We start from the raw sequence: 25,715 nt of genomic DNA, 5'->3' as shown, positions 1-25,715 counted from the left end.
ACTGCATGGATTCTTTCTCCCTTTAAAATAAAATATAAAATCCACACACTTTTGCTCATTTTCCTACAGATGCAGGTCTATTCAGGACTAGTCATTATCCCATTTGGGGGAAAGGTGCAGATGTGGTGTAAATGAGCTTTTTTAAATTAAAAAAAAAAGCAGAATTCTGCTTTCAATCTGACCAGCGGATTGTTCTGAAAGGAGAGACCATTCTGACCTTCAGGTCGCATGGAACTTTGGACCTGCAGTCACAATTATGTCAGCATAGGGAGCGGCTTGAGCCACCTGGATAGCTACTTGTTTCTTGAGGACAAGCAAGCTGTAGAACGTGGTTGCAACTTCTTCACGGTCCTTCTTCATACAGAGGGTCAGAAAACTGAACGACTTTGCTCCTGTCTGGTAGATGTGCTGCATGGGGGGGCGGGGGGGGGGGAAACAAGCAATGAGATGAAGCTAATCCTGCCAATCACACCTTTACTCTGTACAACTGATATTCTTTCACATGGAAGGATCCTATCCTGTTCATCATGGAAGGTTCCTCATGAATAAAGCTGCTTACAAAGAAACCACAAAACCAGCAGCTTTACACGAGCAGTTCTTACAGGAAACAGAGGCTGGGCTGCGTCTCCCTTTAGCAGAAGTGGGTCAGTATATTCTTTCACAGTGTTACCAGGATGAAGGGAAGAGGGTGGGACAAACAATCTTTCCAGTGGCCTGCAGTAAGAGGGCTGCTAACAGGGCTTTTGGTCACAACAGCTTGGATCCTATGCAGTGTTTTAATGAGCTAACAGTAGTTACGTTTGTGTACTATTTTTGTGCAAGAGTAATAATTTGTGTTAGCACTGCACAAGCATTATTTCTTGTGCTGCTTCCGCAATCTCTTGCACGTACTAAGACAGAAGACAAAAATACATTAAGTTCCTATGGGACACCTGCGATGAAAATCCGCCTGCGCAATGCCAAAAGCACAAGCAGAATGATGCCAAGGGGTCCAAACCAATGCTTTCCCTGCACATTCTATGCTTGGAGAAAAATCACCTGCATAATTGCTTGGTTCACACTTGTACTTCAAGCTGCCTTTGGCTCCTAAGGGACCGAAAGGCACTGTGCATGGGAAAAACAGTGATGGAAGATGGAATTATAAACGGGATATTCGCATCCAAAATACATGTATGTGGGATGCTTTAAATTTTTAATGGAGCTTGGATGTAACCTTTGATTTTATTTGACGTATAGCACCTCTCACACATAATCCTTTGCTAAATTGTACAGAGTAATAAAAAGATGTCTTGCCTGGAAAGTGCTTAATAATTCTGAAGTTATCTTATTCCTTCTCTTTTCTTCACAGTCTAGACTGCTCTGTTGAGGTTCCTGCATAGGAGATTGACACAGCTCTTAACTTGCAATGAGCTGCACACAAATATAAATGTCTGTCTTTTCTTCTGCTGCATCGTCCTCATTTTAAACACAAGATTACTGAATTAATTTGGGATATTTAAATTGGGGGGAAGGTTGGTCTTATCAGGATGAACCTTACAAAGAGCAATAATTCTATTTTAAAAGTTCATAAAGCCAAAGATAATTTGCATGAAAAAACTTTTTTTAAAGTCTGCAATTTTTCAAACACCTGAAATACTTGCAAACAATATGAACTTACACATTTTGACCTTTTGGAATTTAAAAAAAAAACAATTAAAAAACCAGCCAATTCTAGAAGTTAGCATAATAGTGCCATTAATGTACGCGGTGCTTTCTGAAGCCTCAGCCCCAAGGAGCTTGCAGTTTAAAATCTAGGAGTAACAGGTAACAGATAATGGGATGAATATGTGCAAACATACTTACAGCGCATTCCTGACTTCTGAGGACAAAAGTCTTCAGGAGGCCAGGAAGGAGCTGCACGGGTGCTGGGGCCCTCTACGCTGGCTACATATGCCGCAGTAAGTGGCCCCAACACTGGTGGGGCGGGCCGGACGCTAGTGTTTGCCCTGGAACACCAAAGGGGCTTTCCGCTGGCGTCCCATCAGCATAAAGGCCTGTGCTGGCGTTCCAGGAGGCATCCTGGCATCCCCAGGGGCAGTTCTGGGGCATTCCGGGGGGCAGGGCTTCTTGTAGACAGCCCCCTGTCCCCTTTCGCTCCGTAATGCTGGCACCGAGAACGGCATTGCTCCGCCTGCTTCTTAGCAGGTGCAGCCTCGCTGTTCTCTATGGGGCGAAAAGCCCCATTTAAACTTTTAAAAGCCTGCAAAAGGTTTTTTAAGGTTTTCGGCAGCCAAGAAACTGCCGCCTCCACACTGTCCCCAGCCGCCAGAGGCTCAGGAATGCACTGTTAGGCTTAGTTTAGGCAGTAGGTAAGGATAAACTCTGAGATACATTAGACCAGGGGTCCCCAACACACTAAGCCAACTAACTTTAACCATCTTACATGCTTCACTTAAACGTTTCGTTGGCCATTGCCTAAAATTTTGATAGTTCATCTTTCCAAGGAGTTGTAGACAAGAGACCACAGAGTCATGGATTTGGAAGAGGCCATATAGAATGGAGAATAAACTACCAGACTTACATTTTCCACCTCATTTTGCTGCTTCTCTGCCTCTTGTTGCCTTCCCGAGGAGTCAACTGAAAAACCATCGGACAAAGCAGACAGCATATCGACAGTTTCCCGATACTGTGCAAATAAAATTTAATTCTCATTACGTTTTTATAACCCATATGTTCATTGCAGAGAACAATTAAGGCTAGACTATGTGTGTTGAATTTTGTGGCCCCAAGGCTTTTATTCTATGGGAGATGCAGAGAGGGAGAAGCTTAATAAATGGATTCATTGCAGGCAAGTCTAAGAGTATGACACCCACTTTCTTCCTGTCAGCTTTCGTCATTGTCCAGCTGGAGAACTAAAACATCAGGAATGTTTTTAATAAAGTCCTAGAGTTAGAACAGACTTTACAGTTCAAACTCTAGAGAAGCTTTATCTCGCATCACGGAAATCTGAAATTCTATCAGAGACTTTCCCCATATGTTGGAGTTACTCCTGATTTTCTTGGGAGTCAATCCGCAAGCATTAGAATAGGTTTGGGCAGGGTTCTTCCGCAAGTCTGCGTTTCCTATGCATTTTTACAGTTGTAGTCCGTTTATTTTCTTCCGCACGTGGCTTAAATAATGAGGATTTACAAGGAAGTGTGCAGTGATCATCGGTGTTTTTACTGGTGGCATCACAGCATCCCTTTTATTTTTAAAAAACGGCCCTAAAATAATGATATAATGCTGTTGTAGTGTTGTACCCCTCCCTCACAGATATATGCCTTATCCCTCATATCTCTGCCAGAGAAAGGGATAGAAACTTACTTTATTTTTTAAATGAAAGCTGGTGATTTAGAGAATCTGCTTAAGCTATCAGAAGAAAAAGAGATGGTTTTTATATGCTGACTTTCTCTACCACTTAAGGGGGAATCAAACCGGCTTACAATCATCTTCCCTTTTCCTCCCCACAACAGACACCCAGTGAGGTAGGTGGGGCTGAGAGAGTTTGGAGAGAACTGTGACTTGCCCAAGGTCACCCAGCTGGTTTCGTGTGTAGGAGTGGGGAAACAAATCCAGTTCACCAGATTAGCATCCGCCGCTCATGTGGAGGAGTGGGGAATCAAACCCAGATCTCCAGATCAGACTCCATCACTCCAAACCACCGCTCTTAACCACTACGCCATGCTGGCACAACACTATAGCATTATATTAATAATTTAGGGCAGTTAAAAAAAACTGAAATCACTCATCTTGGGGGGAAGAGGGAGTGGTTTAATGACAGTCCAATAATTGAATAGTGGGCTGGAGGTGGCTGGAACAAAGAAAACAGAAAGAAACTTTATGCACTAGGAAAAAGCAGACTCAAAATCAGTTTCCCGAAAAACATTGGGGCAAAAGTGGTCTCAAAAGAGTCAGAAAACCCCGGGGGGGGGGGGAGCAAGCAACAAACTGAAGTGAAAACAAATGGCACAAAAATGTGTGAGGAAATCAGGGGATAAACTGTATGGGGCCAGAACTAAAAGAAAATGTGGAAAAGTCTACAGTCTTGTGAAAAACACCCATAATCATTATATTTCTAAGAATAGCACTTTGGACAGGAAATTCCTACCATAGCTTCAGCAGTTTTACTGTTATCCCCTTTGTCTTCATCCAAAAACTCAGATGGCTGTACGGAATGGCAAACTGTCCCCTGCACGTCACTTCGGCTTTCTACAATCGGCAATAATAAAACAACATTGTAACAACTTCCCTTCCTCATGGCAATTAATTGCTTATTGTGTGATTGTACCCTCTTTTAATTCCCCTAAATAAAACCAACCTGTTTTAGTTTGGAATTGCTTCCTGTTCAGTTTATTCCTCTGGTTTCTCATCCCCCGTCAACAAAGGTTCAAGATCCGCTTTAAATGAAACTTCTCATTAGTGCTCTCAAATCCCGTCTCCAATTAGCTAATTCCCCATTTAATTATGGAAGACCCCCAGAATTCACTGTAAAAACAGGATCTCTCCGAACTTTCTCCCTGCTAGGTTTGAGTCTTCAGCATCAGCACTGTTTGAGAGCCATCTTTGAGGCAGGAACCAGAGCACTTGGGCCTCTAACTTTCTGTCCAAGAACTAAATACAGCAGATTTACTCCACAAATATAAACCAAGTCACTGCTGTTCTTTATTCATTTAAAACATTTATTAGCTGCCTTTCTCATGTGTGGAACTCAAGGTGGCTTATAATATTCTTGGGAACACTGTTAATGACAAAAACTGTTGAGGGGGAAGGAGGAGGTCATCTGTGTTATTGACAGGGGAAATATCTTTTACCCACTTGACAAGCATCTTATTTCAGTTAACAGAAGCCATTTCGGCAGTAGATCTAGGACGAACAAAAGGAAATACTTCTATACACAATGAGTGATTAAAACGTGGAATTAAAATGTGGACGAACAAAAGGAAAGACTTGTTTACACAATGAGTGATTAAAATGTAGAGATGGCCATACGAATAGATGGCTTTAAAAGGAGATTGGACAGATTCATAGAGGATACTCTATCAGTGGCTACTAGCCAAGGAGCCTAAAGGGAACCTCCAAATTCAGAGGCAGTCAACCCGTGAATACCAACGCCAGAGGCGACATCAGGAGAAGGCTTCAGCTTCTATGCCCTGTTGTTGGCCTTCCAGAGGAACTGGTTGGCCACTATGAGAGACAGGACACTGGACTAGATGGACCACTGGTCTGGTCCAGCAGGGCTCTTCTTTTGTTCTTATGAAGGCCCTGTCCTCTATGCCCTGTTGTTGGATCTCCAGAGGATCTAGTTGGCCACTATGAGAGACAGGATTTGGGACTAGATGGACCCCTGGTCTGGTCCAGCAAGGATTTTCTTTTGTTCTTATGAAGGCCCCGTCTTCTACACCCTGTTGTTGGACATCCAGAGAATACTGTTGGCCACTATGAGAGACAGGATTCTGGACTAGACGGACCCCTGGTCTGGTCCAGCAGGGATTTTCTTTTGTTTTTCTTACTTCCAAGGACATTGCTGGGCAAACATATCTCCAGTCTGGGACAACAGTAACCTCAGGGGCTGCTCCCTGCCAAAGTCAGGGTTCCTAAAGACAGCACTTTATTCCCAAAACCTTCCACAGAGCACTACGCATACACAATGTAAGCATCTTTGCTTACACAATGTAAGCATCACAAAGTCAGGCATCTTTGAAATTTAAGCATCTGCTTCTTTACAACTGTACAGACCGAATCTGTAGGATTTGAACCCTGAAGTAAATATAGGGTTCTTATGTGGAAAATAACTGCAAATTGGTAAATTAATTAAATTAAAAGGATTAACTGGAAATGGGAAAATCTCACCTTGGGGACCCTGTTGCTGGTTTTTGACTTGTGCTTCAAGCTCTTCCTGCAACTTTTTTCTTCCATTCCTGAGACTTTTGGCAAACAGCTGTTAAAACACAGACTTTGCTTTTTCTCGGTAATTCCAGAATATGAATTTTGTATTAACTATTAAGCAATAACTCCTCAAGACAAACTTAGAAGATCTCCAACTGAGCTGATATGGCAAATGCTCTTACTGTAATGTATTAGTTTTATAATTTCATTTTCTGTGTTTGTTTATATCATGTGTAATACTTTTCTTTGTAATCTTTCTAAGTTTTGTAATCCTGGTCCAATTGCATTGTTTATTGAATGTCTTGTGCTATTTGATTGCATTGCTTTACATTGTGTAATCCGCCTTGAGACTCAGTGAGAAAGATGGGCTATAAGTAGAATCAATCAATCCGGCCTTGCCTAATCTATTTTTGCCACAAAAAGCTTCTGTGGAGCATGGCTTGCAGAATCCCAGCAGGAGAGGAAGACAGCTGAATGGGTGTTCATTGCTTTAATATGTAGACATACTATGCAAATTGTGAAGCCAGGATGAAATTTGGCTCATGCCACAGGCTCTGATCACTATCATGTTACATCCTTCTTTAGAAGAGAAGTAGATTTTTATACCTCACTTTTCTCTACAGTATGTGTAAGTGCCCTAAAGTTGCTTCCAACTCACGGTGACCCTAAGAATCAACATCCTCCCAAATGTCCTATCGTTACCAGCTTTGCTCAGGTCTTGCAAACTGAGGATCGTGGCTTCAATCCCTCTCATGTTGGGTCTTCCACTTTTCCTAGCATCATTGTCTTTTCCAATGACTGTCTTCTCAAAATGTGACCAAAGTACAATAGCCTCAGTTTAGTCATTTTAGCTTCTAGGGACAGTTGCTTGATTTGCTCTAGAATCTACTTATTTGTTGTTATTTTTGGCGGACCATGGTATCCATAACACTCTTCTCCAACACCACATTTCAAAGGAATCTACTTTCTTCCTGTCAGCTTTCTTCATTGTCCAACTTTCACACCCATACATAGTAATAGGGAATACTTCTCTACCTCAAGGAGTCATAAAGCGGCTTACAATCACATTTCATCATGTTCTTTGAACTGCAATGTAAACAGGTAATTTTGATCAACCTGTTCTCGAACTACAAATCCAAAACAGACTTTGCAATATAAGAACAGAGTGGGCGTCCAAGCACACCACATGAGGTTTGTTTTGGTTGTGCAGTATAGCATATTGAATCAACATACAAAATCACAAATAGTTACCTTTTGCAGATCCTTGTGAATCACAGGCTGTGTAGGTCTGATCATCAGCTTATCCACGCTACCCAACTCTTGCAAAACCATCAGCTTCCTTGTGGGGGGTGCAATGTCCAGCGCGGTCAGAGTGTCCTTGTAGCTCGCAAGCTGCTTTTGTACAGTCGACTTGCTCAGCTCCTTCACAGCATCAACAAGTAACTTCCTTTTACCTCTTTGCTTCCTTTTGAGAACTAGGTATTGGAAACATTTGCAAGTGTCACATTACAGGCCAGCCTGTGGAATCCTCAGCACACACAACGGCAGATTAGTTCTTCATCATGTTTGCAAAAGCACAACAGGGTGAAACTATTTTAGTATGGAAGGACATAAATATAAACATATGAGAGATTTAAAGAAGATGCCTCTTTTGAGGATGCACTGGGGGACCAAGTAATTTCTGATGGGAAAAGAATGAGGAAAGTAACAGTATTGTGACATTTTATTCCAGTATGTGCTTTTGTGAGCCAGAACTCACTTCTTCTAATACAGTAAGAAGAAAATCATTTTCTTAATTTTTACAGAAAATTATGGAAGAGGAGAGGAAGGAGGAAGGAATTGAACAGAGAGAGGGCTAGTACAGAACCGACGGGCTGAAATTAAATCAGAAGAGTTTCTGTCTAGACATTAGGAAGAATTTTCTAACAGAGCGGTTCCTCAGTGAAACAGGCTTCCTCGGGAGGTGGTAAGCTCTCCTTCCATGCAGGTTTTTAAGAAGAGGTTAGATGGCCATCTGTCAGCAATGCTGATTCTGTGACCTTAGGCTGATGATGAGAGAGAGGGCATCTTGGCCATCTTCTGGTCACTTGGGGTGTGTGTGTGTGCGGGGGAAGGTAGTTGTGAATTTCCTGCATTGTGCAGGGGGTTGGACTTGATGACCCTGGTGGTCTCTTCCAACTCTATGATTCTACAATAAATCAGGTGAGATTCTCTATGTGGGGACTTGAACGATGGGAAAGGTGAAATAAATATTTTTTTAGTCTAGTGATTTCTTATCTTGGAATGGTCTTTGAATTTCTATTGTCTCAGTTTGAACCAATTTTAATTGCTAGGGTTCATACAAGAGCAATAGTTCCAATTATTTTACTTCAAACATAAAGCAATGTGAAAGTCAGGGGTATTATATGCAGCTGCAAAGTTTTGATAGTTGTTTGTCCTTTGCTGCAAAGTGTTTTATACTTCAGGGAAATTACTGAGAAGTCTGAGGATGGAGTCAAGATACCTTACATTTCTGTAAGAATCTCTCATACATTGGGCAGCATTAAACACAGGATCTTAAATGTGACCTGTGTGAATTCAGTGGGACTTTTCACTTGTTATGGAGGTGGACAGTGATCCAGTGTGATAACGGATTCATTTCTTATAAACTTTCTAATCACTGGTTTTGTATGGTTATTTCTTATATTAGCACTTCCTTGCGTAAGTAAAAGAGTTAAAGTTTAATTCAATAAAGCAAATTAACTAAAAAAAATTCTGCTCGCTTGGCTGAGAGCTGTGCATCAGGACTCCAATAAATTACATTGTGCTGTCAGAATAAGCTACCTTTCATAGGGAGTCTAACTTAACAGACATGGTAGTAAAAAAGTTTTCTTGCTCTATGTTCAGTCAAAGAGGCACTTATGTTTCCATGTGGTTTCACACAGAGTAATCACTTATTTAGGAGCGAACTAAACAATTTGTTACAAGTTACAATTAAACAAAATGCTTTTCTTTGCCATTAGACATATATTTTACTTCAAAAGAGAAATTTGACAGATCTAACCTGTATTATCAATTGGTTCAAGTATGAATCCTTGTTCTTCACTGGACAATAATACGGTTTCATTAATTTGGCAGCTTTTTGCTTCCTGCTTAGATCTGGGGTAGTCTGTAAAACACCCATCTGTAGCCAGTCAGAATGTATGCTGCAATGTACTACGTAAAATCATTGTTAAAACACATTCAACCGTATAATTATAGCATAGTTAGATCCTATGTGATGTAAAGTGCCAGAATAGGACTGGGGAGACCTGGTTAAAGTCCTCATAAAATTACCTTGGACCAGTCACTACTCTCAGCCTAACTTATTTCACAGGGTTGTGGCGAGAATGAAATCTATATGGGGGTGGGTGGAGAGAAACCATGCACACTTGTCCTAAGCTCCTGGAGAAGATTAGGATAAAAATTAACAAATAAAATAAAATAAATCTGACAGGAAACAAAAATACTAAATGGTGGATCTTTTGGAAGAATACTGACTTTTAAAAAACATTGTACATAGTCAACAAGGTTCTGTTAAGCTGTACTTCAGTTTTAACATCTCATCTGAAATTTCACCAAACTGCACCTCTGATGAAAAGAACATGATTAAAAAATATGCAACATGCAGCAGAAAAGTAAACCGGTATTAAAGAAGAAAACAACTAGATTAGAGTTCAGTAGCTCCTTAGAGACCAACAAGATATTTGGGGTATAAGCTTTTGAGAACCAAAGCTCCCATTTTCAGATACGGGAGCTTTGGCTCCCAAAACCTTATATCCCCAAAACCTAGGGCTGCCAGCTCCAAGTTGGGAAAGAGCTGGAGATTTTGGGGAGGAGCCTGAGGAGGGCAGGGTTTGGGGAGGGGAAGGACTTCATTGGGGAATAATGCCATAGAGTCCATCTTCAATTCAGCCTAAAACACAAATATGCATGGACTTTTGAAACAGCATTTAAAAAAACACTGGCTTGAATATGCATTCCCTTATTTTTCCTTCACAAGTGACACAAATGGTGAAAGAGAGAATCCGAAACCCTTTCTTGGCTTCACATGTGAAAACAGTCTAATTCCTGTGTGACCAGCCTAGTGCAGTGGTTGGCAAAACGTGGCTCGCGAGCCGCATGCGGCTCTTTGGCCGGTTGAGTGCAGCTCTCGAGGAGGAGGAGGCGGCGGCGCACTGCGGCTCCTCCCTGCAGGTGGAGGCGGCTCGCGGCCGGCGAGCGGGTGGGTGGCTGTCACCTCTGCTCCCCCCTGGCTTGCGGCCCTCCGCCAGGGGGCTGTGCGGGGTCGCGGCCCGGGCAGGCCGGGCCGGCTGGCCAGAGGAAGGGCTGGGGAAGCACGCCCCCTGGAGCCAGAGGGCGAGGAGTTGGCTGTGGCCGAGGTTGGTGTGGGGCAGGGCGGGGACGCGGGGAAGAGCGGGCCGGGGGTGCTGCCTTCTGCCCCGCCCTCCACTTCAGAGTCTCCCTCGCTGCGGCCGGGCTGGCACTTAACACACACACACACACACATGCACATTTCTCCCCAACCAAATTCTCAAAACTCTGCAGGGGGGCTTAATTTTGAGTTTGGAGGATGCGCATGGGGGAAGATGTGCATCTACGGAGCGAAAGCCAAGGCAAAACCTCCCATGCACTCGGTGAATAATTTTGGGGCTGAAACTTGTCAAAGTGTTGCGGGGTGTTGCAACGGAAACGATCCGTGAACACATAAATGTGCCTTCTACTAAATCGGAAGTCAGTATTGTCTACTCAGACTGGCAGGATCTCAGGCTGAGGTCTTTCGCATCACCTACTTGCCTAATCCCTTTAACTGGGGATGCCGGGGATTGAACCTGGGACCTTCTGCATGCCAAGCAGATGCTCTACTGCTGAGCCACGGCCCCTCCCCTAAAAGGTCAGTGTTCAATGTTGAACATATAAACAATGTACCTACCTATATAAGTTTAAGAAATTTGGCTCTCAAAAGAAATCTCAGTCATTGTACTGTTGATATTTGGCTCTGTTGACTAATGAGTTTGCCGATCACTGGCCTAGTGGAAGGAGCTGGCTGAAAAGAATTCTGAAGGTGGAAAACAAACTCACCTTCTAGATCGTCACCAGGAAGCTCTTGGGGTAAAGGGATTACTTCCTCCGTGTCTATATTGAAGATACTCTGCTCAGCTCCTAGCACATCATCTTAAAAAAAAAAGATGGTTACATCGTACTCTGCTTATTATATACAAAAAGGAGGGTTTGCACAGGGGCTTAACAATGATTCCTGATGTATTTAAATTCCCAAAGCTGTGTTTTTTATCTTTATTTATTAATTACTAAAAAAAGCAGTTTGGGGAAGCTGAGGTTTTTGATTGGAAAAACAAAAGGGGGAGAAAAAATGATGCAATATCCGCTGGGGTACATAACACTCTCCCCACCCATTGTTTCTCTCATGTGCCCCCCTTCCCTTCCCTAGATGACATTTTCAGGAGGCAATTGGGATACAGCGCTACATGGCTTGGGGTCAGGGTATCCGAAGGAGTGTCTTCTCCCATACAGTCCTGCTCAGGAAATAAGATCACAGGGAGATGCCTTCCTGACAGTCCCACCAATCAAAGAAGCTTGTCTGGTGGGCACCCAAGCGAGGGCCTTTTCGGTGGCAGCCCCACAATTGCTAAGGTTGCCAACCTCCAGGTGGTGGCTGGAGATCTCCCGCTATTACAATAGGCAATAGAAATCAGTTCCCCTGGAGAAAATGGCCACTTTGGCAATTGGGCTCTATGGCATTGAAGTCCCTCCCCTCCCCAAACCACGCCCTTTTCAGGTTCCACCCCCAAAATCTCCAGGTATTTCCCAACCCAGAGCTGGCAACCCTATACTGAGGTAAACTTTAATGACATTGAACTCTTCAATAGTATATTATCATCATACATGTTACTGCATGTTGGTTGTGGGCAAAATTTATCATGCTTAAAAAACAAACCCACCACATACTTTCAAGCATATATGGTGTTTTTCATACGGGGACGGGCTTGTATGGTTTTCCCACTGCCAATATCGCATAGTGGTTTCCCTCTCTCCCCCGAGTGCCGATGAAGAGGAAGTGAAAAAGCTGCTCATCACTTCATCCCAAACTGAGGGAGTTTCATATCTGGAAAATCAGGATAATGGCTGGAATTCAAAACATTGTGTGACTAGTCTACATGCCCACATGGGCTTTGAGCTTGCACTTCTCAACCAGTTGGAAGGTGGAAATGTTAAGACAATAGTATGAGTTTATGTTTCCTTGTATTGTATTTACACAGTGATTTTTAAAATATTAAAGATGTGTACAGCTTTTTATTTTTTGTAAAATGAATGCTGTTTACTTTCATTTTTCCGGGGTGTGTGTCTATTTTTATATTGAAAACTGCCTTGAGATTTTGGGATAGCAGGATAAAAATAGAAAACAATAATGCTTTCAGCACAGATTTGAAAAGCAGATTTTAAATGGTGGGTCTTGCATAACGCTCATTTATTCCAGGAAGGTTGTTTCAGGATAAGCTCCCAGCTGCCTGTGGTCACTGAACAAGATCAACACTTACCAATCATGTCACCTGCGAGTCCTTCGTCTCCAAAGCCATCGTGCATTAAGGAGTAGGCACCTTCATCCAATATAGTTTTGTCTCCAGTGAGATTCGAAGAATTGTGATCAGCCAGGAGGCTGCTGAAACTAGCTTGGAAGCTGTCACTAAGAAAGCCATGATGCCTGGGCATTTCAGTTTCCTCCCCTGGGAAAATACAAGTGAAGGTGATTGATAAATCCTTATTAGTATAGACACGTGTAATGTATAGCAGCAGTGTAGTGGATAGATTGGTGGACTAGGACCCTGGGTTGACTGGGTTCGAATTCTCCCTTCTATCATGGAAGCTCGCTGGGTGATCCTGGGCATGTCACTCTCAGCCTAGCCTACCTCACAGGGCTGTTGTGAGAAAACGGAGGAGGGGAGAACAACGTTCTAAGCTGCTTGGAGTCCCAACTGGAGAAAAAAGAAGACGAGTTGGTTTGTATAACCTGATTTTCTCTACCTTTTAAGGAGACTTAAACCGGCTTACAATCGCCTTCCTCTCCCCACAACAGAGACCGAACAGAGTTCGGAGAGAACTGTGACTAGCCCAAGGTCACCCAGCTGGCTTCATGTGGAGGAGTGGGGAAACAAATCCGATTCTCCAGATTAGAGTCCGCTGCTCATGTGGAGGAATGGGGAATCAAACCCGGTTCTCCAGGTTAGAGTCTGTCGCTCTTAACCACTACACCACGCTGGCTCTCAGGATATAAATAAAAAGCAGGATATCAATAAATGCAAACACATTCATCTCTGAATTCTCATGAAAGCCATTGTTGAGGTTTCTTCATAAGTAATTCCTCTATACGGAAACTATTTTAATGCAGGGGAAAGTGCAACACTGTGTAGACAGTCATTTGTGATAATGATCACACATGTAGGTTTCTTGTTTCTCCTACACATATTTTCCATTTAGGAGTATAGTGTACAAAGCAGGGTTCCCCAATGTGGCACCCATGGGTGCCACAGAACCCACCAGTACTTCCCTAGGTAACTCCTGAACATTTTAGAATGTGAGCATGGCCATTGTAAGGCAGGGCTGGTTAATGATTGTGAACGGAACCTTGGCTTACCTGTGAAGGTTCCTTCTACACTGAGGGAGGAAGGTGAATGAAGATGAAGATGTACTCCGAACTCAGTGGGAGAATGTGCTTTCCATTGTAGCCACAACCACTGGAAGATCAGGAGGACTGGTAAACAATTGGACTGATGGTTCTATCCCCCCTTCCAGTTTTCTTTCATTTCATTCTTCCTTCTCTTTTCTTCCTTGCTCCCCCACTGGGCTTTCCTCTACTTCTTTTTATTCCCCTTCTGCAATTCTTTCAGCAAAGCAAGGAGAGAGGTATTGTGTTTGGCTCAGCCTCCTGTAGCAGCCATTCTGGGTTTGGCTCTGCCTCCTATGGCACACATTTTGGGCTGGTGCTCACCACCCGCTCTCAAAACTACAAAGGTGCCCACAGTCTCAAAAAGGTTGAGGACCCCTGGCACAAGAGAATTCAAATTTGAATATTCAGTCATGTTATTCCAATGTCAGTCTTGTCTAGTCTAGACAAACTCAACCAAAGGAAAGTGAAGTTTGGCAAGGGGAAAAAAGACAAGTATAACGGACCAGGATGAAGCAAGAGATGCTACTCAAAGGGAAGCAAGAATCCCCTGATGCTGCCAGCCTCAGTTGTTTAGGAGAGAAGGCAGCCAAAGGAAGTGTCTACAGAGACTACAGACAGTGTTCAAAAGTCACCAATCAGTATCCAACACTTTCCGCCAGTTAATATTCCAGCAGAAAAGATGATAGAAATCATTCCAAGAATTATGACAGAACAACTAACATTTCCTAGAAAGCAGCACAGCCTCAGGAATCAAGTTTCCTGGGATTGGAAGGGGCTGCATAGGGGAAGAGAAGCAGAGAAGGTCCATGATCTTGCTGGATCTTGGATCCAGTCCAATGTAGCTGAGCCCTTACTGAAGGGTCCCCAACATGGTGCCCGCTGACACCCTTCCTGGCGCCTGACAAGTGTTTTTAGAAAGTAGGTGGGGCTTTTGCCCAGCAGGATTTCTGACTGGCTTTTGTAGATTTGATTGGCTGTGTAATTTTTTTAAGTTACTTTGGCAGTAGCTACCATCACAGCAATAGAATCTTCATAGTGTGGCTGAAGGTAAGCTATGGCAGCCATTTGTGGTTGGCTCCACCTCCTGAGGCAGCCATTTTGTGGATTCATTGGCTCAGGGCATGGACACAGTGCTGAGATAGACAGACAGACAGACAGGACAGACAGACAGATAATCCTTCGGTGTAAAATCCTTAGGATCTGAAACACCGCTGATAATTTTATATTTATGAAGGAAAAGATGGCCACCTCACCAAAACTGTTGCCACGGAAAAATATATCCTGTCTATAATCCTCTTCTAACAAAGTGATGTCTTCAGCTCTGCTCTGGTTCAGCGTGAAATGCTGAGCAACATCGATGGCACTGAGGAGAAATAACATGGCTGTCTGGAACACACGGACAACACTAAACTGGAAAAAGGGTTCAGAGGCATGTGTCAATCATAGACGTGGGTAAGGCTCCACTGCCTCCTGGAGCCTGCTCCCACACTGCTGCTTTTAGAAAGCATTTTATAATGTTATCACTTTATGCTGCTGCAGCCATTATGGTTGCTTTTACAATGGCATGAGTACTTTTATAGATGAGAACGATACAGCGTAGGAATTCAGAAAGCTCCCTCCAAGTTTTCTAAAAGTTAAACATATTGCAAAGGGGTGGGTGTCTTGGTCTGTCCTAGCAAAATAAAATAAAGTCCAGTGGCACCTTAAAGACTAACCACATTTATTTCAAGTACAAGCTTTCGTGAGTCACGACCTGCTTCTTGACGAAGCAGGCTGTGAGTCACGAAAGCTCATGTTGAAATAAATGAAGTTAGTCTCTAAGGTGCTGGTGGACTTTCATTCTGCATTTTAAGGAAAGGAAAGAAATGCTCATTGATTTGGGACTGCTCTGGTCACTATTTTAATCTAATTCAAGAGCTGTAGACTACAATATATTCCCACAATGAAAATGGTAATATTGGATGATGGTTGCTTCCACGCATTTTGTGCTTCTGAAGGATTCCATAAATAGCTGGAAGTAGAATTGTAACTGTGGCTTCACACTGTAATACAGTTCTATACTGCCGTTAAAACCCCACAATGGCATTCCTGCAAAGCTAGATTCTAAATATGTTTATTTAAAAAAAATATTTAAATAAAGTAAAAAGATTTTTTAAAAATAAACACATTTAGAATCTAGCTTTGTGGGAATGGCATTGTGGGGTTTTAATGGAGGTATAGCACTATATTACAGTGTGAAGCCACAGTTATGGTCCACCTTTCTCACTGAGATTGAAGGCGATTATGCAGAGTAAGTCAATGCAACCAAAAGAAGTAAGCCCCGCTGGGAGCGATGGGACCGAATGCATGAACCTACATGAAAGCTGCCTTATCCTGAACCAGACCCTTGATTCACCAAGGTCAGTACTGTCTACTCTGACTGGCAGTGGCTCTCCAGAGTTCTTGGGCAGAGGTCTTTCACATCACCTAGTGCCAGGTCTTTTAAACCGGAAGTGCTGCTGGGAATTGAACCTGGGACCTTCTGCATACCAAGCAGATGCTCAACCACTGAGCCACAGCCCTTCCTTCCCTTCTTGTCCCTGGCAGTGTTGCAATATTGGTTCTTGTAGGTTATCCGGGCTGTGTAACCGTGGTCTTGGAATTTTCTTTCCTGACGTTTCGCCAGCAACTGTGGCAGGCATCTTCAGAGTAGTAACACTGAAGGACAGTGTCTCTCAGTGTCAAGGGTGTAGAAAGAGTAATATATAGTCAGAAAGGGGTTGGGTTTGAGCTGAGTATTGTCCTGCAAAAGTATTGTCCTGTAAGTATCAAGATAATGTGCTAATGAGGGTATGGTATGTTAATATGGAACCATTGTATCCTGAAGTGATCTGTTAATGTGTGTAATCCAAAACTAATCTGTATGGCTATTGTTGAATGTTGTCTTTGTCTGGAGGTTTTTCAGGGCAGGAAGCCAAGCCTTATTCATTCTTAAACTCTCCTCTTTTCTGTTAAAGTTGTGCTGATGTTTGTGAATTTCAATGGCTTCTCTGTGCAATCTGACAAAATAGTTGGTAGAATTGTCCAGTCTTTCAGTGTCTTGGAATAAGACCCTGTGTCCTGTTTGTGTCAGTCCATGTTCAGCCACTGCTGATTTCTCAGGTTGGCCAAGTCTGCAGTATCTTTCATGTTCTTTTATCCTTGTTTGTATGCTGCGTTTTGTGGTCCCGATGTAAACTTCTCCACAGCTGCAAGGTATACGATATACTCCTGCAGAGGTGAGGGGGTCTCTTTTGTCTTTTGCTGATCGTAGCATTTGTTGTATTTTCTTGGTGGGTTTAAACACTGTTTGTAGGTTATGTTTTTTCAAAAGTTTCTCCATCCTATTTCAGCCTTATTTCACCATTGTTTGACAACAAGTTATTTCCTATGGGATCAAGAATTTTATGAACAGATTGATGGAGTAGCTATGGGAAGTCCACTCAGTCCAGTAATAGCAAACTTTTACATGGAATATTTTGAAAAGACAGCATTAGAATCAACACCTTACAAACCTACAGTCTGGTTCAGGTTCGTAGATGATACATTTACCATTTGGAGCCATGGTGAAGAAAAATTAATGGACTTTCTAAACCATCTTAATAATATCCATCCAAACATTCAGTTTACCATGGAAAAGGAAATTGAGGGTAAACTCCCATTTCTTGATACCCTTGTCATCCGTAAATCAAACCTTCAGTTAGGTCACAAGGTCTACCAGAAACCAACTCACACAGATCGCTACTTACACAAAAACTCCAACCACCACCCCCGACAGAAAAGAGGAATAATCAAAACATTAATGGACCGTGCAAGACGGATCTGTGAACCACAGTTTCTCAAGGAAGAAACTAACCATCTAAATCACGCACTGCTAGCAAACGGCTACTCCAAGAATGAAATCAGAAGGGCCATTGAACCAAACAAAAATCAGAAAACTCAAGAAAAACAGTCTCCCATAGGAAAGGTATTCTTGCCATTTATTAAAGGAGTCACTGATAGGATGGAGAAACTTTTGAAAAAACATAACCTACAAACAGTGTTTAAACCCACCAAGAAAATACAACAAATGCTACGATCAGCAAAAGACAAAAGAGACCCCCTCACCTCTGCAGGAGTATATCGTATACCTTGCAGCTGTGGAGAAGTTTACATCGGGACCACAAAACGCAGCATACAAACAAGGATAAAAGAACATGAAAGATACTGCAGACTTGGCCAACCTGAGAAATCAGCAGTGGCTGAACATGGACTGACACAAACAGGACACAGGGTCTTATTCCAAGACACTGAAAGACTGGACAATTCTACCAACTATTTTGTCAGATTGCACAGAGAAGCCATTGAAATTCACAAACATCAGCACAACTTTAACAGAAAAGAGGAGAGTTTAAGAATGAATAAGGCTTGGCTTCCTGCCCTGAAAAACCTCCAGACAAAGACAACATTCAACAATAGCCATACAGATTAGTTTTGGATTACACACATTAACAGATCACTTCAGGATACAATGGTTCCATATTAACATACCATACCCTCATTAGCACATTATCTTGATACTTACAGGACAATACTTTTGCAGGACAATACTCAGCTCAAACCCAACCCCTTTCTGACTATATATTACTCTTTCTACACCCTTGACACTGAGAGACACTGTCCTTCAGTGTTACTACTCTGAAGATGCCTGCCACAGTTGCTGGCGAAACGTCAGGAAAGAAAATTCCAAGACCACGGTTACACAGCCCGGATAACCTACAAGAACCAATGAACTCTGACCGTGAAAGCCTTCGACAATAGTGTTGCAATAGTTTCACGGATAGGTTCAGGATGTTTGCCACCTACAATGATCACTTTCGAGCAAATTCACAGAATCCTTTGCATGTGTGTCACTTATTGGGTTTTTTCTGATATGTCCCAGCAGAACTGAAACACAGAAGCAAGTATTATAAAAATGTTTTTGGGTTGTAAATATCATAAGCACATGCCCCCTCTGTCCACTATTTTTTTTTGCCATCAAGTTGCAGCTGACTTATAGCGACCTGATAGGTTTTTCAAGGCAAGAGATGTTCAGAGGTGATCTTGGAAGCTAAGCAGGGTCGGCTCTGGTTAGTATTTGGATGGGAGACCCCCAAGGAAGACCAGGGTCGCTATGAAGAGGCAGGCAATGGCAAACCACCTCCCTTTACTCACGTACTTTAATAAGAAGTTTATTAAACAAAAGAAGTAGTTAAATTCCATAAAAACCTCCAACGGTTTTTGAGTTAGCTATCAGGAACCTTCCCTGGGTATGAAATGCCTCTGCTCTGCCTTCTGCTCTACAGAACAGCAGCACCAGCTCACCCTTCCCATTCCTTCTGGTGACAGGCAGGCCTCTGTACCCCTAGCAACCTTCTGCTGGTGTCTCATCTCCCAAGAAACTGTGTGAAGCTACTAGGACCTGATTTTCTGCCTAGAGGTGAAGAACAAGGTGGGGAGGGAATTTTGGAGGCCTGGATTGGGGCTCCTGCAGCAGCATGGCCAAGGCTGGGGCTACAATCACAGCCAGTGGGGTCTCACTGCCACAAAGAGGCAGAGAAGAGACATAAAAATTCACCCCTGTAAGGGGGGGGGGGAAGGTGTGTTAATGAAGGAGGGAGAGCCAGCATGGTGTAGGGATTAAAGTGTCAGACTGTGACCTGGGAAACCCAGGTTCAGATCCCAACTCCTACCTTGAAAGCTTGCTGGGTGACCATGGGCCAATCACATACTCTCAGCCCTGACCCTGGCTAGCATTTGGATGGGAGACCTCCAAGGATCTCTGAATGTCTCTTGCTTTGAAAACCCTATGGGGTCGCCATAAACAGCTGTGACTTGGCAAAAAAACAACGAAGGCGGAATTGTTGGCCAGGATCAAGGCTTCAATAGACCAATTGTGCATTTTTATAAAGGGACCTGGGTTGTAGATTTTAATATCCAAGGAAATTTTAGACAGTTCTGCATTATTTTATGTATTATGCTGTTTTATTGCTATTTTTAAAATGTAACTTGCCTTGAGTCTCCATGAGAAAGACAGATTATATATAAAGTAAGTAAATAATAAAAGTATGCATCTCCTTACTGTTGAGATTTTGTGCAAAACAGAAAAAGAGAAAGTGAGGAAGGAGTCCCACAAAATGAAACATATATGGTGGCAGACACAGGCATAGTTAAAATTGTGGAACTCCCTGCCCCAGGGTGTGGTGATGGCTGTCAACTTGGACGGCTTTAAGAGGGGAGTGGACATGTTTGTGGAGGAGAGGGCTATCCATGGCTACTAGTCAAAATGGCTACTAGTCATGGTGCATACCTATTATCTCCAGGATCAGAGGAGCATGCCTATTATATTGGATGCTGTGGAACACAGGCAGGACAATGCTGCTGCAGTCGTCTTGTTTGTGGGCTTCCTAGAGGCACCTGGTTGGCCACTGTGTGAACAGACTGCTGGACTTGATGGACCTTGGTCTGATCCTTGGTCTGAATGAGCATCTTATGTTCTTATGATGCTGTGGTGGATTTAACTTCTTGCTCACACAATATTAGTATAGTGTGGAAACACTGCTGTACATTAGTATAAGTGAAAAAATGCCAGTCTGGAAATCACTTACTTCACCTCTGGGAGCTGTGTGTCAAACTCATGAAATTCTTCAGGCAACGTAATGGTATCATACTTAGCCTCAGTGTTCCCTTTTGGGAGATCAAGGAGTCCTAAAAGGAAATAAGAAGAGCAGGATTAATTGTGACGTGCCCCAATAACCTATTCTGCAGGATATAAACTCACTAATCAATGTCTCAACACCCAAAACATAATAATAATCATACCCAAAACAAAACCGTAGCATTACAAGCAAATCAAATTTTACAAATAAATTGTAAATCTAATTGTAAATTCTAAATAAATTGTAAATATATATATATATATATATATATATATATATATATATATATATATATATATATATATATATATATATATATATATTTACAAATAAATACATTTTAAAGGAAAGGTAGTCCCCTGTGCAAGCACTGGGTCATTCCTGACCCGTGGGGTGACATCCTGACGTTTTCTAGGCAGACTTTGTTTACAGGGTGGTTTGCCATCACCTTCCCCAGTCATCTTCCCTTTACCCCCAGCAAGCTGGGTACTCATTTTACCGACCTCGGAAGGATGGAGGCTGAGCCAACCTTGAGCCGGCTACCTAAAACTAACTTCCACCGGGATCAAACTGAGGTCATGAGCAGAGCTTTGACTGCAGTACTGCAGCTTACCACTTTGCATCACTGAGCTCCTTAGATTTTATACATTGCTACTGTTATTATTGACTAATTACGGTACATTAACATGTATGTGCCATTTCCTCTCCAAGATAAGCTTTAACTGAGTCAGAAATATCCCTTTGTATGTATGGAATAACTGCTGCTATTAAAGTGAATAGGGAGGCCCAGGGAAATGTTGGAAATCTTAAAGCTAGTTGGTGCTAGTTTCCTGTTTCCTCAAGAACTTAAGAACAATTTTAAATGTATTTTAGACTACAATCTGTGGATTAAGTTAGCAATATGGTATTTCATGAACATGGCAAATGCCCAAATATACCTGAAGGGTACATTACATTAATCTTATTCTTTGATTAAAAAAAACAACAACCCAAAAGTATCTTGAGAAGCAATTTCAAGAATTACAAAGGGTGAAAGCAATTCACAATAGCATTTGTTTGCTTGTTTCCAATAACACAGAATTTTTAAAAATCCAAATTGCTTTTCAACCATGAGGGCTAGAAACATATATGTTATTTTAATTAGATATGTCATTTTCAAAATTTTGTGTGGGGAGGCTGCATGCCGCTTTAGGGTCATCTGCTACATTATTATTATTATTTTTTCAGAGGGAGACATTTATTTTCTGTTTTGTAAAAAAGCAGAGAAAATGATTTGAGTGACACAAATTGAGACAGTGGAAGTTTACATGGAATCATCAGCGTACACAGTTCTTTGCCCTCCCGCTTTATTTGATACAAAACTATATCACCTTTCTGCAGTCAAGGTGTCCACAATTCAAAACAACTGTTCAGAATATAATACACAGAACAACAAAGGATGAAATGGAACAGGAAAAAGGAAAACAAGCAAACTGAAATATAAACTCTCAGATAATTAAAAAAAACCTGTCCTAAGTTGGTCTAATGGAATGGCTGCTGTAAAAGACAATTCTGGGTGTGTGGGGGAGAGCCCCATACAAGATGATGGAGAAGGACATACTATCTGACTTTGCTAGAGGTGCCAGTTCTGGGTTGGAAAATTCCTGGAGCTTTGGGGGTGGAGCCTGGTTAGGGAAGAGTTTGTGGAGGAGAGTGACCTCAGTGGGGTATAATGCCATTGAGTCCACCCTCCAAAGCAGCTGTTTTCTCCAGGGGAACTGATCACTGTCACCTGCAGATCAGCTGTAATTCCAGGAAATCGCCAGATCCCACCTGGAGGTTGGTAACCCCAGACTCTGTCTTATAATACACCAACATGGAATGATCACTCATGAAAGCAGCTTGAGAGAGGAGGAGGTAAATGGTCCCAGACAAGCCAAAGTGTGTAAGCCCCATAATCTCATTTCTCCCTATATGTAAAGTTGACCCCCTAAAGCTACACCCTCTCATGAATCTGGGGTGCTGTACATGACTCCAGCTTCAACAGTCAAAAGAAAAGCTGTGAATCTGTATCCATAGTTTCCTTTAACATTCATAGTCATCTAGTTTGCTAGGATTTTCATGCCATACAGTAATCAACAAGAAAGCCTGAGTGAAGAATATATATTAAAGCATACCTGGACGAAAGGCTGACTGCATTTTAAGCAGAGCTTCAGTGCAATCTGACAAAAGATACTTGGCTTTTCTATGATAGATTCGCACCACTCCCAGTAACAGGTGTCCTGAGATACGCAGGGCAATTTTTAACTTAGGGAAATAGTAAAATTATTGCATTAATATTATATTCTTATTTATGCAAAACAGCACAATGCTAACAGTAATAGCCTCCACAGGTACTGATATATTGCAGGAAAGAAAAAGCGAAAAAGAAAGAGAGAGAGAGAAAGAGAAAGAGAAAAAGAGAGAAAACCCCAGGACAACTTGGTGAAGACTTTAACTTGCTTTAATCTAGCTTAAACATTTGTAAGCAAGAGCCTGTTTTATCAGATGCGTGAAGCCTACTGGAACAGTGATGAGCTCTCTGTCTCTCATCAAATCAAAAAGTATCACAACCACAAAGTATAACACATAAACAAAAAGAAGACCCTTCTTTAGAAGACCCAAGTTAACAAATAGAAACCCAGAAATAAAAAAGTACACCACACAACATGGGACCAAACCACATATAATGAGGGAGATTCATGATCACATGAACACATAAAGCTGCCTTATACTGAATCAGACCCTTGGTCTATCATAGAATCATAGAGTTGGAAGGGACCACTAGGGTCATCTAATCCAACCCCCTGCACAATGCAGGAATTTCACAGCTACCTCCCCCGCACATCCCCAGTGACCCCTACTCCATGCCCAGAAGATGGCCAAGATGCCCTCCCTCTCATGTACTGCCTAAGGTCATAGAATTAGCATTGCTGACAGAAGGCCATCTAGCCTCTGCTTAAAAACCTCCATGGAAGGGGTGCTTACCAGCTCCTGAGGAAGCCTGTTCCACTGAGGAACCGCTCTAACTGTTAGAAAATTCTTCCTAATGTCTAGATGGAAACTCTTTTGATCAAATTCAGTATTGTCTACTCAGATGGGCAGCAGCTCTCCAGAATATCAGGAAGAGGTCTTTCACATCACCTACTTGCCTAGTCCCTTTAACTGGAAATGCCAGGGATTGAACCTGGGACCTTCTGCATGCCAAGCAGAGGCTCTACAAACTGAGCCAAAGCTCCTCTTCAAATAAAAATGTTTTTAATAATAATAATATTTAATTTAGAAAAAAGTGCAACTGATCAGAGTAGTGGAGCTGGAGGATAGAATGTTAACCCTTCTCCCTCACACACAGTTTTCCTGATCTTTTTTTCTTTTTTGGCCGTCAAGTAACAGCTGATTCATGGCAACCCCTTGGGGTTTTCAAGGCAAGAGACATTGAGAGGTGGTCTGCCATTGCCTGCCTCCCTGTCACGCCCATGGTATTCCTTGGAGGTCTCCCATCCAAATACTGGCCAGGGTCGAGGCTGAGAGTACGTAACTGGCCCAAGGTCACCAGCAAGTTTCCATGGTAGAGTGGGGATTTGAACCTGGGTTTCCCAGATCCTAATCTGACACCTTAACCACTAAACCATGCTGGCTCTCACATTTCCCTGAGCCACAATAATCCCTGCAGGAGGAAAAAAACCCCAGATAAAGCAGCTCAGCTGTTCCCGCTCTATGGGCCTAATAGCAGCTGTTAGTAGACTTAGATAGCATGTTAAAAAACCCTCTCCCCAGCACCAATACTCTGATCCAATTCAGATCCCCTTTGCACCTGATTTAAAGTAAAACAGGATAAAAAAAGAGGTACACATGGAGAATTAACATACAGATGTCCCTCCTTTCCAGTAATCTCCCTGTGCTCTTTATACAATCTGCCAGTAAGAATTCATGCACCTGATGAAGCGGACTCTGGCTCATGACAAATAAACAGCATAAGCCAAAAAGGTGCAATGTTATGTATAAATCAAAAAGTATCATAATAACCCCAAAGTATATGTCAATAACACATATTCACAGACAGAGCAATACACAAATATACATCACATACTATAGAAATATTAAGACTGACACATAGTATTTTCTTAATCTCTTGCAGAAGATATGAACAATGAATACATCACAGAAGAAAGGTAAGTGGAAAAATAGTAGTCCGTATGGTTTGAAGCTTGTATTTTATTCTTTTCCTTTTTCCAAAGGAGACAAGACGGCCTGGTTGCCTCTTTTAAAGACCACTTCGCATTGCTCAGAATGAGCTAAGCTTTTTCAATTCAACATAATATAGATTCATCATATAGTCATAGTCAGCGTCATATCGCTATTGCTTCCATTTACTTCACCAGGGTGGAAGCAATAGCGATATGACGCTGACTATATGATGAATCTATATTGATAATTTTGACACTTTTTGATTTATAGATACATTGCACCTTTTTGGCTTAAGCTGTTTATTTGTACTTTGCTGATTTTGTAGCATAAGGGTATTCCAAATTTGTATCACGAAAGCAAATGCCTTTATTCTTAAGATGCCACATTTCTAAGTTCTAGTCATCCATGAGCAGTTTGGGACATTCTAAGGAAGCCCCATCAGCCACATACACAATGTTCCAAAGTCACTCTTGAATAACTTTTAATTTTCTAATCAGGACTCACTAACAGTAGGAGCCTCTCACCCCTTTTAATTGCTGTTTTATATCTCTACGAGCTAGTCTATAGATCTTCAGGGGCAAGATAGAAATGCAGTAAAATATACTCTCTCATATATAGCCCAACCTTCACATGCTAAGATTGCATTTACTAACAAAGAATGATTTTGTGTGTGTGTGTGGGAGATTAAAGAGTGTGCCACACTTTGAAAATAAAGCACTCCTATCAGCAATTCAAGTTAATGAAGGATACAATCACAGTACAGTGCCCACGGTGATGCCCTAGTAAACCCTTGGGGGAAATTTCTATTGCCACATTTCATGAGACATTTCAACTACATTCATACTTGCGGGGAAAGTATCTTCTCAACAGTTGTCTCTAAATTGCATTCAAATATATGAGCTTTTGTGACTTTCTTGTCCCAGTGAGCAGCCAACCATATTTTGGACAAAGGCCCACGCTTGTTCATAAGCAGCTGTGCGTAGAACATTTTGCCGGTGTAGTGTTCTTCAACTTGGCGAGCTAGAGGAATTTTTTAAAAAGCAAATAACACAAAATAAGGCATAACTTCAAATGTTTTATGTCTCATTTCTTCCTGATTTTCAAAGTCATTCAGTGAAAAATATCAACCATGACTTGCAATAAGGGATTTGTAGGAGTTGGATGAAGTTTTCGTTAGACTTCAAAGCTTTGTATGTTTATAAATTGGT

At 42.1% G+C, this 25,715-nt stretch overlaps 1 protein-coding gene across 1 annotated transcript; it reads right to left on the bottom strand.

Annotated features, from left to right (window-relative positions):
- Positions 1 to 219: 219 nt before the first annotated feature.
- On the bottom strand, positions 220 to 25,495 carry RAD21L1 (RAD21 cohesin complex component like 1). The gene is made up of 13 exons (XM_056844919.1): positions 25,352 to 25,495; positions 22,458 to 22,587; positions 20,251 to 20,350; positions 14,860 to 14,969; positions 12,480 to 12,665; positions 11,005 to 11,097; positions 8,948 to 9,052; positions 7,156 to 7,379; positions 5,869 to 5,956; positions 4,127 to 4,227; positions 2,561 to 2,665; positions 1,294 to 1,371; positions 220 to 408 (listed from the first exon to the last, which is right to left on the bottom strand). The coding sequence occupies exons 1-13, from the start codon at positions 25,493 to 25,495 to the stop codon at positions 220 to 222; spliced, it is 1,653 nt and encodes a 550-aa protein (XP_056700897.1).
- Positions 25,496 to 25,715: the final 220 nt, after the last annotated feature.

Source organism: Euleptes europaea, chromosome 2 (genome assembly GCF_029931775.1).
Source record: "Euleptes europaea isolate rEulEur1 chromosome 2, rEulEur1.hap1, whole genome shotgun sequence".
Taxonomy (NCBI): Eukaryota; Metazoa; Chordata; class Lepidosauria; order Squamata; family Sphaerodactylidae; genus Euleptes; species Euleptes europaea.
This window is presented reverse-complemented; position numbering and strand designations above follow the sequence as displayed.

What these genes read in the sequence shown, in the direction of transcription:
- RAD21L1 (XM_056844919.1), bottom strand. Translation starts at nt 25,495, where the DNA reads ATGTTCTACGCACAGCTGCTTATGAACAAGCGTGGGCCTTTGTCCAAA. An exon ending in TTTCCGTGGCAACAGTTTTG is followed by an intron (nt 12,666 to 14,859) that starts GTGAGGTGGCCA and finishes GTATTTTCCCAG; the next exon opens with GGGAGGAAACTGAAATGCCC. An exon ending in CCAGCAACAGGGTCCCCAAG is followed by an intron (nt 4,228 to 5,868) that starts GTGAGATTTTCC and finishes TGCCGATTGTAG; the next exon opens with AAAGCCGAAGTGACGTGCAG.